The 15478-nt window shown below is 31.9% G+C and overlaps 2 protein-coding genes across 7 annotated transcripts; both read left to right on the forward strand.

Moving 5' to 3' along the window:
• The first annotated feature begins 1435 nt into the window (after window positions 1–1435).
• On the forward strand, window positions 1436–5443 carry LOC105772628 (protein GID8 homolog). 2 transcript variants are annotated; one of them, XM_012594017.2, is made up of 7 exons: window positions 1436–1468; window positions 1594–1705; window positions 3765–3924; window positions 4015–4121; window positions 4308–4439; window positions 4534–4690; window positions 5089–5443. In XM_012594017.2, exons 2-7 carry the CDS (start codon window positions 1652–1654, stop codon window positions 5208–5210), a joined length of 732 nt encoding a protein of 243 aa, XP_012449471.1. In that variant the 5' UTR covers window positions 1436–1468; window positions 1594–1651; the 3' UTR covers window positions 5211–5443. The 2 variants fall into 2 exon arrangements, with proteins under 2 accessions (XP_012449471.1, XP_052488333.1); XM_052632373.1 differs by lacking the exon at window positions 1436–1468 and adding an exon at window positions 2974–3063.
• Window positions 5090–15198, forward strand: LOC105772624 (katanin p80 WD40 repeat-containing subunit B1 homolog KTN80.1). 5 transcript variants are annotated; one of them, XM_052632371.1, is made up of 19 exons: window positions 5090–5213; window positions 8947–9012; window positions 9482–9612; window positions 9758–9875; window positions 9983–10209; window positions 10290–10392; window positions 10585–10655; window positions 10907–10981; window positions 11065–11208; window positions 11330–11492; window positions 12044–12511; window positions 12610–12666; window positions 12750–12886; window positions 12990–13622; window positions 13711–13785; window positions 13872–13984; window positions 14102–14218; window positions 14304–14372; window positions 14834–15198. In XM_052632371.1, exons 2-19 carry the CDS (start codon window positions 8988–8990, stop codon window positions 14889–14891), a joined length of 2784 nt encoding a protein of 927 aa, XP_052488331.1. In that variant the 5' UTR covers window positions 5090–5213; window positions 8947–8987; the 3' UTR covers window positions 14892–15198. The 5 variants fall into 5 exon arrangements, with proteins under 5 accessions (XP_052488331.1, XP_012449468.1, XP_012449464.1 ...); XM_012594010.2 differs by lacking the exon at window positions 5090–5213 and having other exon boundaries at window positions 8688–9012; XM_012594011.2 differs by lacking the exon at window positions 5090–5213 and having other exon boundaries at window positions 8692–9012; window positions 12047–12511.
• Window positions 15199–15478: the final 280 nt, after the last annotated feature.

Genomic DNA, 15478 nt, shown 5'->3' on the forward strand with positions numbered 1-15478 from the left:
AAATTACGATCTACTTGAATTTGACTTGTTGGATAACTCGAGCTACTTGAATTAGGGCATGACTTGACAATAATCGAAACAAATTTTAATTTATTAGGCAAAGGTGAATATCTAAGAGTGAGTGGGAGTGAGCAAAAATTGTTTCAAGTCAGTTTATTAGGCAAAGGTGAATATATTGTTTTTAAATACATTCATAAAAATAAATATATATAATAAATACATTTTTAACCAAAACCCAAATTCAAATAAAACTCAATACAATTTAATTGATTCAAATAAAACTCAATACAATTTAATTGACGTTGTTAAGTCGATTCAGTTAGGTCAAATATGATCAAAATAGATCAATTAATGGTAAAAGTACCATGAAAGCCTTGTGCTAGGAGTTGGATTGTATTTTGTTCTATTTACTCAAAAAATTGGCAAATTAGTCAATGTATGTTAGATCAAAGAGCAAACTGATCTTTTGCGTTAAATAATTCATCCATTTCTACTGTTAAAAATTGGTCTTTATACATTAACATGGGGTACACATAGCACGCCATGTGTAATTGTCTGGTTATTTTGTCAACCACGCCAATTTTTAACTGTAGAAATTGATGAAATTTTTATTAGAACAATTTGCTTTTTAATCTATCCTACAGGGACTAATTTACCATTTCTTAAGTAAAAAGCGGAAAATGAATATGACTCCTAGTACATAAGTCTCCATGGTATTTTACCATCAATTAAATTATAAAATTAACTAATTAATCTCTGGGCTAGAAAAGAAAAAAACACCCAAACAGAGATGTTCATGGGTTGAGCCAGCCTAGGTTTGAACTAAGTTTAAACATGATATAAACATATTTTATGCTTGTTCAAGCCTGAATCGGCCTGAAATATAATCTAAAGTTTTGCCAAAATCTATCCTAATTTGTAAATAGCTAATCCAAGCTCATTTTAGATCTGCTCATTTTTTTATTTAAAAAATAATTATTTTAATTTAATATTTTTATATTTTTTTTCCATGGATTAAAATTTTATAGATAGTTATCTTAATATTTTCTAATATTACATTATAACATTATATATTTCTATAAATTTAACTTTTATATGTTATAAATTATATATATATATATAACTTAACATATTATATTTATAAACATATAAAACGAGCTAGCTAAGCTCATGCCTTAAATATTTGAACTTAACTCATATTTAAAATAAATTTATTTTTTTTTAAACTCATTTTTCGAGCCTAATACGTTTACTCAAATATTCTCAAATTTTAAGATAGCCTTCACTCTTCAACGGGTAACCCGGCCTATAAATAGTTTATTCCCAAAACCTCACGTTTCAACAATGTCGGTTCAGGCCCATCAACCTATAAACTAATCCAACCCATTTAATTTGATACATAATTTTGCATATAAAATCCGTTATAATTTCAGGTTTTTTTTTTTCCTTCTAAAGCCAGCTCTCTAAGGTAATCTGTTTTCAAAATTCCAGCGAATTTATGATTCTTTTTCATTTTCTCCCCTTTGGTTCCATGGAATTTGGAGATTAAAACTTGGAATCTTTTTTAAAAAAGTTGGGTCTTTTTTTTGGCAGGGATTTTCTTTTTTTCTTGTTTGGGAAATCAAATGGGAGTGAAGGTGTTGTTGCACTGATGTCACTGTTTTGGGTTATGATTCCTCAACTAGCTGAAATTCAAGAACAAATGGTATCTTTCTTTCTTTCTGTTTTTGTTTATTAATTTTGATTTGATAATTATGGATAATTTGATCAATATTTTTACTCTTGTTTTAAGAATTTGAAGTTGTTTTAGTTCACACACACACACACACCACACACATATATATATATATTAGAAGTTAGCTATGCCCTATATGATAATTTTTTTTTTCTATTAGCTGAAATCCAAGAACAAATGGTTTCTTTCTTTCTTTCTGTTTTTGTTTATTAATTTTGATTTGATAATTATGGATAATTTGATCAAATTTTTTACTCTTGTTTTAAGAATTTGAAGTTGTTTTAGTTCATATATAAAATTAGAAGTTAGCTATGCCCTTATGTAAAGAATTTTTTTCTATTAGCTGAAATTCAAGAACAAATGATATATTTTCTTTCTGTTTTTGTTTATTAATTTTGATTTGATAATTGTGGATAATTTGATCAATCTTTTTACTCTTGTTTTAAGAATTTGAAGTTGTTTTAGTTCATATATAAAATTAGAAGTTAGCTGTGCTCATAGGCCATATGTAAAGAATTTTTTTCTATTAGCTGAAATCCAAGAACAAATGGTATCTTTCTTTCTTTCTGTTTTTGTTTATTAATTTTGATTTGATAATTATGGATAATTTGGTCAATTTATTTACTCTTGTTTTAAGAATTTGAAGTTGTTTTAGTTCATATATATAGATTAGAAGTTAGCTATGCCCTTATGTAAGAAATTTTTTCTATTAGCTGAAATCCAAGAACAAATGGTATCTATATAGATTAGAAGTTGTTCTTTGAAGTTGTTTTAGTTCATATATATAAATTAGAAGTTAGCTATGCCTTTATGTAAGAAAATTTTTTCTATTAGCTGAAATCCAAGAACAAATGGTATCTTTCTTTCTTTCTGTTTTTGTTTATTAATTTTGATTTGATAATTGTGGATAATTTGATCAATTGTTTTACTCTTGTTTTAAGAATTTGAAATTGTTTTAGTTCATATATAAATTAGAAGTTAGCTATGCCCATATATAAAGAAATTCTTTTTCTATTAGCTGAAATCCAAGAACAAATGGTATCTTTCTTTCTGTTTTGTTTATTAATTTTGATTTGATAATTGTGGATAATTTGATCAATCTTTTTACTCTTGTTTTAAGAATTTGAAGTTGTTTTTGTTCATTTATAAAGTTAGAAGTTAGCGGTGCTCATAGGCCATATTTAAAGATTTTTTTGTATATTAGATTTGTTAAAGCATATTATGTTGATAATGTGAAGGTAAAAGAGTGGTTCGAGAACCGACTTTACCCTCAAAGTTTTGTCCCGACACAGAAGACAGCTTAGGGGTGTCTCTTTAAAGTCACTAAAGTATGTACTTTTTCTCTCCAGTGGCTTTAAGAGGCATCTTTAGGTTCTATTTAGGGTTAGGGAATAAAAGGCGGTGAGGGTGTGTTAGTTCTTTGGCAGCATCCAAAGGGGACAATTCCTTTGTGTTATCAAAAGGGATGACGCCAAGAGGTCAGGCAGGGGCCCTGGCTCCCCCAAGTGGCAAAATATCATTTAAAAATCTAAAATTATAAGTTCATGTAATGGTAAAATTTCATTTTGGACCTTCGTGATGATAAAATATCAGTTTAATCTCTTTAAAAATTATAAAATAGTGAGCAATGATAAAATTGTACTTTAATCCCCTTAAAAAGTTGATAATTTAATTTTGGCCCCTTAAAAGTAAGTTTTTGGCTTTGTCCTTGGTTATCAGCACGATATGCTCTAACAATATCGAATCAATGAAATCTTTAATCTTGATGAGGTAAAATTTCAATCTAAGTTATTCTTGTTTTCATTTTTTCAATTTTTCTGCTTTCATTTCGTTTAAGTATGCTAAGAAACACAATAGATTTCCTTTTAATGGAATATTGAAGGCATTGGAGGATTAGTTTATGCATTTCCTTTCGTTGAAGCATGCATGAAAAACATAATAGATTTCCTTTCGATGGAATATCAAAGCCATCGGAGGATTAGTTCGTAGGATGAAGTTTTTTTAATGTTTTGAATTGTTTTGTTGTTAGGCTTCCTCCAAGAAAGTGATTATGAGGGAAGAGTGGGAAAAGAGATTGAATCATATTAGAATAAGGAAAGAAGACATGAATAAATTGGTAATGAACTTTCTTGTTACTGAGGGATATGCCGAAGCTGTGGCAAAATTCCGGATGGAAACGGGAACCGAACGTATCCTACAAAGAAAACAAACGCTTACTCTTGTGCTTTACTTACTATGTTCTTAAAGTAGGAAGTTCTGTTTTCCTTATTGTGGATTAGCTGATATGGATGTTGCAATGATCATGGATCGTATGGCTGTTAAAAAGGCAGTACAATGTGGAAACGTTGAGGATGCGATTGAGAAAGTTAATGATCTAAATCCCGAGGTAAGATGTTTGATTACAATATCAATGTGTTAGACTAAATATGAACTTGTAGAAATTGACCGCTTCAATTTGAAATGACGGTCCCAGGTTTAATGGTGCTGTAAAGGAAAAAATAATGGCATTCTATTCTTTTGAAACTGTCTACACTTTTTAAAATTCATGTTCATTTTGGGTTTTTTTGGTCAGATATTGGATACAAATCCGGAACTCTTTTTCCATCTTCAACAGCAGAGATTGATAGAACTGATTCGGAATGAAAAAATAGAAGAAGCCTTGGAGTTTGCTCAAGAGGAGCTAGCACCTAGGGGAGAAGAAAATGTAACCTCTTATTTTACTTCATGTTTTGTACGTATAACTGAATTAATCGGTTTTAGATAATACTCAGATCTAAGATGACGATTTTCTACTGCAGCAAAGCTTTTTAGAAGAGTTGGAGAGGACCGTTTCACTCTTGGTTTTCAAAGACGTTTCGAACTGTCCCGTAAGAGAGCTTTTGGATATTTCACAGCGCCTTAAGACAGCAAACGAGGTCAATGCAGCCATTCTTACTAGCCAGAGTCATGAAAAAGGTTTGAATACTATCAATAACATTCGTTCTTTATCATTGGAGATTGTTCGTAAGTTAGTATACATTCTTGCCTTGGCCCAGAACATCATTTTAGCAAGTTACTTGTTCAACAAGTAAAAAAAATGCAAATATATTCTCCGTAGCATTGTGCTAGATATCGTTTATGCTTTTAGTGGTAAGTAGCAACGACTGTGCAGCTCCGGTGCCTTATTGATCTGTTCATCTTTCAACTGAATAGGGTCGTATTATTAAATTGAATATAGTGCCTAAGTTCAAAAAGGATCGGCGATTTCCCTTCTATGATGATTTTTTTTTATTCTAACCATTTTTACTCGTGTACATATTGATACTTGCATGTCTTGGTTTGATTTAAAACTCGAGATTATTTCTTCTCTTCAGACCCAAAGCTTCATAGCTTGCTAAAGATGCTGATATGGGCACAAAATCAACTAGATGAAAAAGCTACTTATCCTCGGATAAAAGATTTTTTGAAAGCCACACTTGAAAATCCCGCTGTTTGAAAGGTTAGCAAAATCATTATAACCTCTTCATTGTGATTATAGCTCCGAATTTATTGGATGTCATTGATTAAGACATGGTTTTTTTTAGAAGAATTAGTTGCCTTTGTTCATAGGTGAAGTCAAGTGCCCCTTTGTATATTTGATGATCATGCATTTTTTCATAGGGATTCCATTTAACATTTTTTTAAGCAAAAAAAGAAAAAAGGTTAATCAATTTAAAATATTACTGGAAATTTGTTTTTAATTACGTTGACTGGTGTCTGGCATGTATATAATGTAATATATATATGTGTGTATATATATTTGTCTGAAATGCTGTTTTTGACAGATAGTTATTTGGCCTGTCTATGGAAAAAGATTGAAACAGTAGGGAATGGAGTTTTGTAATAATATTTTTTTGGGTAAACCACATCCAAGGTCACTAAACTATTAGGAAGTTTATATTTTGGTCACTCAACTTCAAAAAGTTACAAAATGGTTGCCGAATTATTCGAAAGGGTTTTTTGTTCATAGGTGAAGTCAAGTGCCCCTTTGTATGTTTGATGATCATGCAATTTTTGCCCTCGAGTAGGGATTCCATTTAACATTTTTTAAGGAAAAAAAAAGCTTAATCAATTGAAGTTATTACTGGAATTTTGTTTTTAACTACGTTGACTGATGTCTGGCATGTATATAATATATACATATATCTTTGTCTCAAATTTTGTTTTTGACAGATAGTTATTTGGCCTGTCTATGGAGAAAGATTGAAACAGTAGAAAATGGAGTTTTGTAATAATAATTTTCTTTTTAAAAAAATATGGGAAAGTTGAAGGCATGTAGGATTGGGACCAAACTGACAGTCAAATGATTTGTGTCTGGTTTTAATGTAAAGATGGGGCCTGGGGGGATGGATGGGCATGAGATTTTAAACTATTAGCACCAACATGTGAACCCACACATGGATAACATGCAAGCAATTGCAAAGTAAAATTTTAAAAAAAATCTGAGCAATAAATAAAAGGTAAAAATAAAATATTTATGTAATTTTGATTCCATTGACTCTGGATTTTCTTAAAAATGAATTAGTTTTATATCTAATTAATTTGAGTTTTAAAATAAATATTTTTTTAGTTTAGATCAGTTCTGAGTTGAAATTATTTCCAGTTTTAATCAATTGAGTTTGAATTTGAATTTTTTAGATCAAGTTATAATAGTTTAGGGTTTTGATTCTTTTAAATTCATGTCATTTCAAATTACTTATTAAATTTAGGGTTATTTTAATTTCAATTGTTTCGAGTTTGAATCGATTTCATATTCGAATAAAGAATACTATACAATAATTTAGAGAGACAGTGCTTGATCTCTCCATGGATTTGCAGGAACATTCTTATTCTTGCCTTCAAAATTCAAGTTTCCCCACACAACAATTTAAGTTTGGCTTTAATAAAAATTGACTTTTGATCAGCTTTTGCTGAATTTTTAAGTTCAACTTCAGATTATACCATCTAATTATTTGTCCAAGTCAAAAGTTTTGATAAAAAATAAAAATATTAAGTTCAAGAAGAAATTATATGTCTAAAATATAAAACGGATCAAACTTAAGTAAAATTGTTCATGGGTCAGGTTGAGTTGATTTTTGGTAAAATTTTAGGTCCAATTAATATGCTCGGGCTCGACTTGAAAATTTGACTTAAATTTTTGTCCAAGCCTAACCCATATTATATATGTTAAACTTGGACTCAGACCAACCTAGTACATATTAAAGCTTATAGTATCGACACGATAGGGAAGGTATCAATGCTTGCTACAAAGTATTGATACGTTGGGGAGGATAGTGATATTCAGACAATTTTTCTTTAATTTTTAAAACATCGAACCTTAAAACGGTATTGATATCAGGTAGGGTATCAATACTTTTGTGAAAAGTATCGGTACTTTGTTAAGATATCTAGGTCGGACTCAGGTAATTTACTTGAGGTCTGACTTGTTTAGAAAATGGATTTCGATTTCTGTCCAAGCCCATATTTTGGACTTATATTTTTATCCAGAACCCTCCCAATTTTATATTATGTTATTTTTATATATTATATAATTTATAACACATAAAAATAAATCTATATATAAAAATTATAATGTAAACATTAAGAATGCTAAGATGACTATATATACAATTTTATTAAATAAAAATATATAAAATTAAAATAATATAAATACATTTTATGGGCGAACCTAGAATAAGCGGGTTCGGACAAAATTTTAGACTCATATTTCGGACTGGACTTGAACAAGCATAAATGTGCTAATATTTGACCCAAATTCGACCTAGCCTATAAACACTTCTACTATTCAGCCTTGTTTAATTTTAGAGTTAAATTGTATTGGATTTTTATGCGGGAGTAAATTATTTCCCAACGTTATTTTCTTTATTTGCAAAAATCAAACTCAATACCTTATTTAGAGAAAATTGAACTTATTATCACTCAACCAAAATTATTCATATTTCTATACATTAAATGAATATATTATTATTTTGGTTGAGTGATAATAAAATATATCTTAAAATTATTTTTAAAATACATTTTAACTTTACTAACCGTATTAAAAACTCCATTAACAATATATCAATTTTCTTTTACTTGTCAAATTATGGAAACAAAAAAATAATAAAAAAGGTAAATTTACTTAATTTGACTAATTTATAAGTTTAAGTTTACATCATCTTTGATTTTATATTAGTTAATTTTATACATAAAATGGAATAAAATATAATCTGTTAAAAAATCAAATAATTAAAAATATATTAATATATACCAATTGGGTCTTAGGGTTTTTTTGAATGAGCAGTGCATTTACTTCTGATCAGGATAAAAATAGCGGTGACAGTAAGATTAACTACTGCATCGATGAAATTAGATATTGTAGCATCAGACAAAAAGAGAGTTAAATGCACCAAATTGGAATGCATCATCTATCCAAATGGGCCCTTAACTCGATTGACATGAGTATTATTGTTAATGCAGAAAAACATAGGTTTGAGAGCGCTGAAGCGCATTATCCTCCCATTTATGTTTGGGGGCTATGAATAATTCTAGTTATTGTGTCAAAAGAGTAGATATGATCGTAACTAACATATTAGAAATTATAAGAAATTATTTTTAATGTGTTAATATTTTAAAGATAATTCAGAAATATCATCAATGCACAAATTACCAAATGTGAATTTTTTTTAATTTATTAAAATAGAAAATTAATTTCAAGAAATTTCTTAATTTGTCTTTCTTCCCTGTTATAAACATCATTTTCTAAGTACAAAGAATTTTAAGAAAATCAACAAATTAAAAAAAAAAAGGAACAGGAAAAGACAAGAAAACCTAAACCATGAGATTTTAAAGAAGGGTACAAATCGACACGTGAACAAGTCAAGGAGAAAGGGTAATTAAGTAATTAAACTATTCCGACATCAAGCGTATAATGGTAAGAATAAAAAGGCAGTAAAAAGAACTGCGAAACTCTGTATTCAACTTCTAAGAGTCTTTTCGCGTCATTTAAAAAAATATATTTTGATTTAATTATTTTATTTTATTAAGGGAGCTAGTAGTTTGTTCACATCAAATTTTGATTCCTCGCTTTTCTTGGTGGATTTGCGTTCCCAAGAAAATTTTTGAATTTTTTTTATATTTTCGATTTTTCGCCTTCTTTATTGTTGAATCTTGAGGAATATTTCGAGTGAACTTGATTATAATCTCGATTCCAGTTTTGATTCCGATCTCGTTTTGGATTTAATTTCCTGGAAAAATGGCGAAGCGTGGATACAAGCTGCGTATCCTTAAGCTTAATTTATTGTTTTCTCTTAGCTTATTTTTGCATTTTTATTCAATTTCTGAAGTTAGTTCTTAGCTTATTTTGCATTTTTATTTAATTTTGAAGTTAGTTCGTAGCTTATTTTGCATTTTATTACGAATTCGAGCTTAAATTTGTTCTTTCTTTTTATTTTTTTATTAACTATGGCCGTGCTTGGTATCTAAGAAAGTAGAGAGACAAGGGAAAAAGAAATTGAAGTAACAAGTGTTGGTTCAAGTGAAAAATTTGAAGATTTTATAAAGATTTATTATTTAGCTGATAATGTTAGTTTGATCTCAAATAGTTTCAATTTAAAGAGAGAAAAAAAAATCCATAAATCTTTGCTTCATTTATCTAACAAATGAAAAAAAAAGGCATTTGGGTGTTTTTTTGGTAATTGATTTAATTTGTTTACTAAATTGCTTAATTCTTTGACAAAATGAATATAGAGGAATTTGTGGCTCATACGGCTAATGTGAATTGTTTAAGTATGGGAAAAAAGACACGTAGGCTTTTTATTACAGGCGGAGATGATCATAAAGTCAATGTTTGGTCAATTGGGAAACCCACTTCTTTAATGGTAAGTGTTTTTAGGTTTCTCTTATGCTTAGATTCTTGCCAAGTTTAGGGTTTAGTGTGGAATCTCGTATACAATAATCATTTTTTGATACTCAAATTTGTATTTTGGATCGATAGATGCTTATAAAGGTATCCTTAATGTGCAGAGTCTTTGTGGTCATACTAGTCCGGTCGAATCTTTAGCTTTCGATTTGGCCGAAGTTTTTGTGCTTGCCGGTGCATCTACAGGTGTGATTAAGCTTTGGGATCTCGAAGAAACAAAGAGTATGTGTTTGATTCCTCCTCGAGAACTCCACTTAGTTGTAGTATACCGAATTAAAATCGGGTAATAAGTAACTTGTGAAATGCTTGGTGTTGTTCTTGAAGTGTAGTGGTTCGTGGACTTACTGCACATAGATCTAATTGCACTGCTATGGAGTTTCATCCGTTTGGCGAGTTTTTTGCATCTGGTTCCATGGATACAAATTTGAAGATATGGGATATTAGAAAAAAGGGATGCATTCACACGTACAAGGGTCATACTCGAGGCATTAGTACGATTCAATTCACTCCTGATGGCCGTTGGGTAGTTTCTGGTGGATTTGATAATGTTGTAAAGGTAATTAGAGATTGCAAAATCATCAGTATGAAACGAGTCATTGGTTTTATTTATCATTTTATCGTGTCGTCGTTAAATAGGTGTGGGATCTTACTGCTGGAAAACTCTTGAATGAGTTCAAGTTTCACGAAGGACATATTCGCTCCATAGATTTCCATCCTCTCGAGTTCCTCCTCGCCACAGGTAAGATATATTATGAATCAATGAGTTTTTCATGGTTGCATTTCTTTTTCTATATTGCTTGTCGTTGCCATCTTGGTTATTGATAGACTTCCTTAGCCTTCTTCCTTAGTCTGTATATGGACATGTACTCAGTATTTCTGAATAGTTGCTCTCTTGGGAATATCGTAATTTATCTGCAACTGGAACTTTCAGGTTCAGCGGATGGAACGGTAAAATTCTGGGACTTAGAAACTTTTGAACTGATCGGATCTTCGAGACCTGAGGTATATAAGTTTATATGTCTCCAAAATACAACTATAGAAGTTCACTCTACGGCTCTTTCCTCTGCCGAGGATTCTTATTTATGTAACAATCAGTCTTTACTTTGATATGTATAAGTGTCCGATTTTGATGCCGAAGTTTGAAAAAAATTCACACTTTAAACGAAAAGAAAAATGTAAATAAAACTTCCTTTTTTGATAATAAACCTTCTTCCATCATGCTTATATAAAATGTTTATGTTGCTTCTTTTCAGGCTACCGGGGTTTGCTCGATTACCTTTCACCCTGATGGGAAAACCCTTTTCTGTGGATTGGATGATGGTTTGAAGGTTTGAACCTTTCATTGTGAAACCGTTCGGTTCTTATCCGAATTAAAAAGCAAACTTCTGAATTTCCGTTGTCATAATTGTAGGTTTATTCATGGGAGCCAGTGGTTTGTCATGATTCTCTTGATATCAGATGGTCAACACTTGGTGACCTCTGCATCAATGAAGGCAAGCTTTTGGGGTTCTCGTACTATAGAAATTCTGTTGGAGTTTGGGGAGCAGATGTATCGGTATTTACAGTCGTCCTTTTCTTACATTGTTTTCCCTTTATGTTTGATCAGTTTTTAACTCGAGTGAAATTTTATCTGTCTTAAACTTTCTTCTTAAAAGCATTGTTTGCACGTGTCTCAGCATATCGAGCCATATGGGCGAAACGACCATTCTGAGAAGAAATTTAATCTTGAGGGAAGTTATTCATCAGAGAAAGCAGGGAGCGGCATGAGATCAACTTTGGGATCACGGCCCCTATCTCTTGATTACGAGACCAAGGAAATAAAGAACATATATGTTGACAGTAAGCCTCTTTTCCTTTGTTACAATGATTAATATCGCACTTGGCTGCTTCACTGATGACACATAAATGTGAAGGGGAATTTAATTTCCAGATGTTAAAAGGTGGATGTACTTGAGAGGTCTCTCTATTATGGGGACTTGATCAAATTAGTTCCTTTACTATTAAATGGATCAATTTGGTCCCCGTACTATTAAAAAGAGTCAAATAAGGCAAAATTGGAATAGATTAATGTTTACTGTTTTAAAAATACTATTTACTGTTCAACAGAGTTAATATTTTTAAGGTTTTTATGATTTTGTAAATGAAATCTTTTGTTTGGAATTGAACTGCTATTGGAAAAAATAATTTTCAAGGTTAACTCTATTACAGTTTGGACTTATTTGATTCTTTTTAATAGTATAGGGACTAAATTGATCTATTTAATAATAGGGAAACTAATTGATCCAGTCTCTATAATAGAAGGACCTCTTAGGTACCTTAACCATTTTAAAACCATTCTAATTTCTTAAGCTATATTTTGTCTGTCATGATGTTCGGTTTTCCATGAAAAGCAGCTGGCAGTAATACGATTGCTGCACCAAAAGACGGCTCTTTGAGTTCTACAGAAGTGGTACTTCCGTTGGACGCCGGTGAAATAAGTAATCCAGAAGCTGAGGAGCAGAGTCCTGGAACAGGAGTTAATGCTAAATCTAATGGACAATCAGGTAACAACCCTGTCGTGAAAGAGACTACAAATTCGGGAAAAGAATCTATCACCTTTTCAAGGACAAAACCAGGAATGTTGCTCAGACCCGTTCATGCTAGAAAACCATCGGTCAACAAGTTCGAGGTTGAAAAGCTATCAGCTGTGGTTGAATCTGGAAGGTTAGACACTGCAATGGATAAGAATTCTCGAACTAGTCTTGTATTGGAAGATGGAGCTAAAAAACCCTGTGATGAAAAGGATTCAAACATTGAAACCGTTACTGAGAAACCTGAAAAGATGTTATCACCGCAGACACCCTCTAATCAAGAAACTCGTAAGTTTTATTGTACACCGTGTTATCGTTTGTGGCATATTTATTTCTTTTATAGTTTTTAATGATTAGTGTTCGGGTTTTTTCTCAATCATTTTCAGGTAATGAATCACTCGATCACAACAAAGGCTCAAACTCCGTCAAATTTGTGAATGGAGGTTTGTTCTCTCTTTCCAGCTAAGTCTTCGAATGTATATAAAACAGAATGCATTTTGATCCTTAGAAATTTTGCCCTTGGCAGTGGCTGTTGTTCGAGGAAGAACGCGTAGTCTGGTTGAGAGATTTGAACGAAGAGACTTATTAAACTGCAGTGGTGATCTGGCAACCGACAGTATAGCTCCTGCTGTACTTGAAGCAGATAAAACACCGGCCATAATCGTAAGCTTAAGTGACCTTTTCCTGAAGTTTCAAGTTCCGGTTCTTGATTTTATAGATATTAAAAAGAACCTGTTCAAACCAAACTTTTGCGATTTTGTGACAGGAAGGAGGGACAAAAATATCTAAAACACAACCTATATCAGCCAATGATGTAAGTACTGCCGAAAGTCAAAGTTCTAGAACTGAACCAGCTTCTAGCTGCGAGGGAGGCATTACTGCAAGTCCGATTCCTACAAGGGAATCGACCCCTACTTCCATTGGGATCATTTCTGGAGATCAAATTTCTAGAAGGGAATCAACCTTCACTCCCGGTAGGATGATTGCTCGAAATCAGAATTCTAGAAAGGAATCAACCTTCGCCTCTGATAGGATTGTTACCATAAATCGAATTTCTAGAAGGGAATCAACCTCTACTTCTGATAGGGTCATTACGAAAAACCAAATTACTCGAAACGAATTGACTTCCATTTCTGATGGGATCATTTCTAGAAATCAACATTCTAGAAAGGAAGCTGCTGCTGCTAATGATATGAGTGGACCAAACGGTCTACATACTGAAAATCAAGTTTCTAGGAGGGGATTCAATTCCGGTAATGATCGGAATGTTACTAATATCGAAAGCCAAATTTCAAAGGACGAGTCGATATCTACTAATGACGGAAACCTGACCGAAAGTCTCATGCAAACGCATGATACATTCTTAAGTACTCTTCGGTCACGCTTGACAAAGTTACAGGTAAGTTTCACTGCGGTTCGTGGTAGCCAACTAGCTAATGCTTTTGTTCTTTGGTCGGATTTCGTAATTGATTTGTGGTAACTTGTAGGTGGTGCGGCATTTTTGGGAAAAGAATGACATTAAAGGTTCCATCGGTGCACTGCGTAAACTGCCAGATCATTCTGTGGGTATTTATTGGAATATTTTCATGTTTTCCGAGGCTCATCATCCATATTCTCTCTTGCTTAGACTCAACTACTTCTGGTGCAGGTGCAAGCTGATGTTATCGGTGTTCTCATGGAAAAAATGGAGATTCTCAACTTAGATCTGTTTTCCGGCTTGCTTCCCGTGCTTATGGGCCTATTAGATAGTAAAATGGAAAGGTAATTTTTGAAATTGAAGTTTCTAGTTTTTTCAAAAACTGAACGCAAAACTCAGTTTAGACATGTAGGTGTTATGACGCTCATACGGGTTTTTGGACTTGTGATACGAATATACAGGCATACGAATATCTCATTGGAGATGCTCCTAAAGCTTGTAGCTGTTTTTGGTCCAATGATACGCTCAACTGTCTCAGCCCGACGTAGTGTCGGTGTTGATCTTCATGCTGAGCAGAGGTCTGTCTTTTCACTTTCTTAACTATTTTTATCAGTTCAAAGAAAGCCACTACGAACTAATTGTTGTTTCAAAATCGGAACATAGGCGAGAATGTTGCAATCAATGTTTTATGCAATTACAAAAGATTCAAAAACTTCTCCCACCACTCGTAAGGTAAGTTGCTCAATTTCTTAATGGCAGTGTTTGTGAAAAAAGTATCATGGAGACCCAATACTAGAAGTCAGATTGCATTTTGTCCGCTTTATAAAAAAAGAGCAAATTAATCTCTATATGTTAGATCAAAGAGCAAATTAGTCTTTTTATAAAAAATGTCATCCATTTTTACTATTAAAAATCGGTCTCTGTACGTCAGCATGAGGCACACATGGCACATCATGTGTCATTGGTTATTCCGTCAGTTACACTAGTTTTTAACAGCATAAACAGATGGATTTTTTAGCAGAAAGAATTAATTTGCTCTTTGATCTAATACAATCTGATTCCTTGTACAAAGGCTTCCATGATCTTTTTACCAAGTGTTTATGTATCACGAGGCTTATATGCATGAAAAATCCGGTGGTGAACTCGAGTAGCCTTAAAATGGGTTCCTGTTTTTTCCATTGTGGTTTGTACAGGAGAGGCGGTACGATAGCGCGAGGTGCGCAGGAATTGAATCTGGCTCTTCAAGAATGACAGATGAATGCCGCCATATATATCATCTAGCACTGAAACATGAACGATGTGGTTGAGTGGAAACCACTTAAAAGAAGGCCATTTTGCGGCGGCCGTGTTTGTACCAGACTCCATTAAATACCGTTGAAGATGGATGAAGCTGCATGTTTCTGTTTTCCTGGTAAATTTTCCTTGCTATTCTTTGATTCAATATACAGTGATATTTTGCTATCTTTTTGTTAATAATGTATGTGAGCATGTTCTAATGCAAATATATACTCTTTAGCTATGAAATTCAATGATAATATATCAAATTCCTTGGAATCAATTTTTCTTCTCTTCTTTGTAACAATAAATAGTAATATCTTAATTATATGATTAAAATACAAATTCATATTTCTCAAATTATAATATATCAAATTTTATATAATATATTTTATGTTTATTAAAAACTAATAATATTAAATACCTTAAATATTATTATAACAAATATATCGATAAAAGTACCATGAAGACTTCTATATTAGATTGTATTTTGTCTCCTCTAATTAAAAAATAGATCAATTATCTTGGACATTAAATTAAACAGCAAAATAGTTTATTTTATC

Source organism: Gossypium raimondii, chromosome 6 (assembly GCF_025698545.1).
Source record: "Gossypium raimondii isolate GPD5lz chromosome 6, ASM2569854v1, whole genome shotgun sequence".
Taxonomy (NCBI): Eukaryota; Viridiplantae; Streptophyta; class Magnoliopsida; order Malvales; family Malvaceae; genus Gossypium; species Gossypium raimondii.

What these genes read in the sequence shown, in the direction of transcription:
- LOC105772624 (XM_052632371.1), top strand. Translation starts at nt 8,988, where the DNA reads ATGGCGAAGCGTGGATACAAGCTGC. An exon ending in AAAGAACATATATGTTGACA is followed by an intron (nt 11,493 to 12,043) that starts GTAAGCCTCTTT and finishes TTCCATGAAAAG; the next exon opens with CAGCTGGCAGTAATACGATT. An exon ending in CGTCAAATTTGTGAATGGAG is followed by an intron (nt 12,667 to 12,749) that starts GTTTGTTCTCTC and finishes TGCCCTTGGCAG; the next exon opens with TGGCTGTTGTTCGAGGAAGA.
- LOC105772628 (XM_012594017.2), top strand. Translation starts at nt 1,652, where the DNA reads ATGTCACTGTTTTGGGTTATGATTCCTCAACTAGCTGAAATTCAAGAA. An exon ending in CACCTAGGGGAGAAGAAAAT is followed by an intron (nt 4,440 to 4,533) that starts GTAACCTCTTAT and finishes TTTCTACTGCAG; the next exon opens with CAAAGCTTTTTAGAAGAGTT. An exon ending in TAGCCAGAGTCATGAAAAAG is followed by an intron (nt 4,691 to 5,088) that starts GTTTGAATACTA and finishes TCTTCTCTTCAG; the next exon opens with ACCCAAAGCTTCATAGCTTG.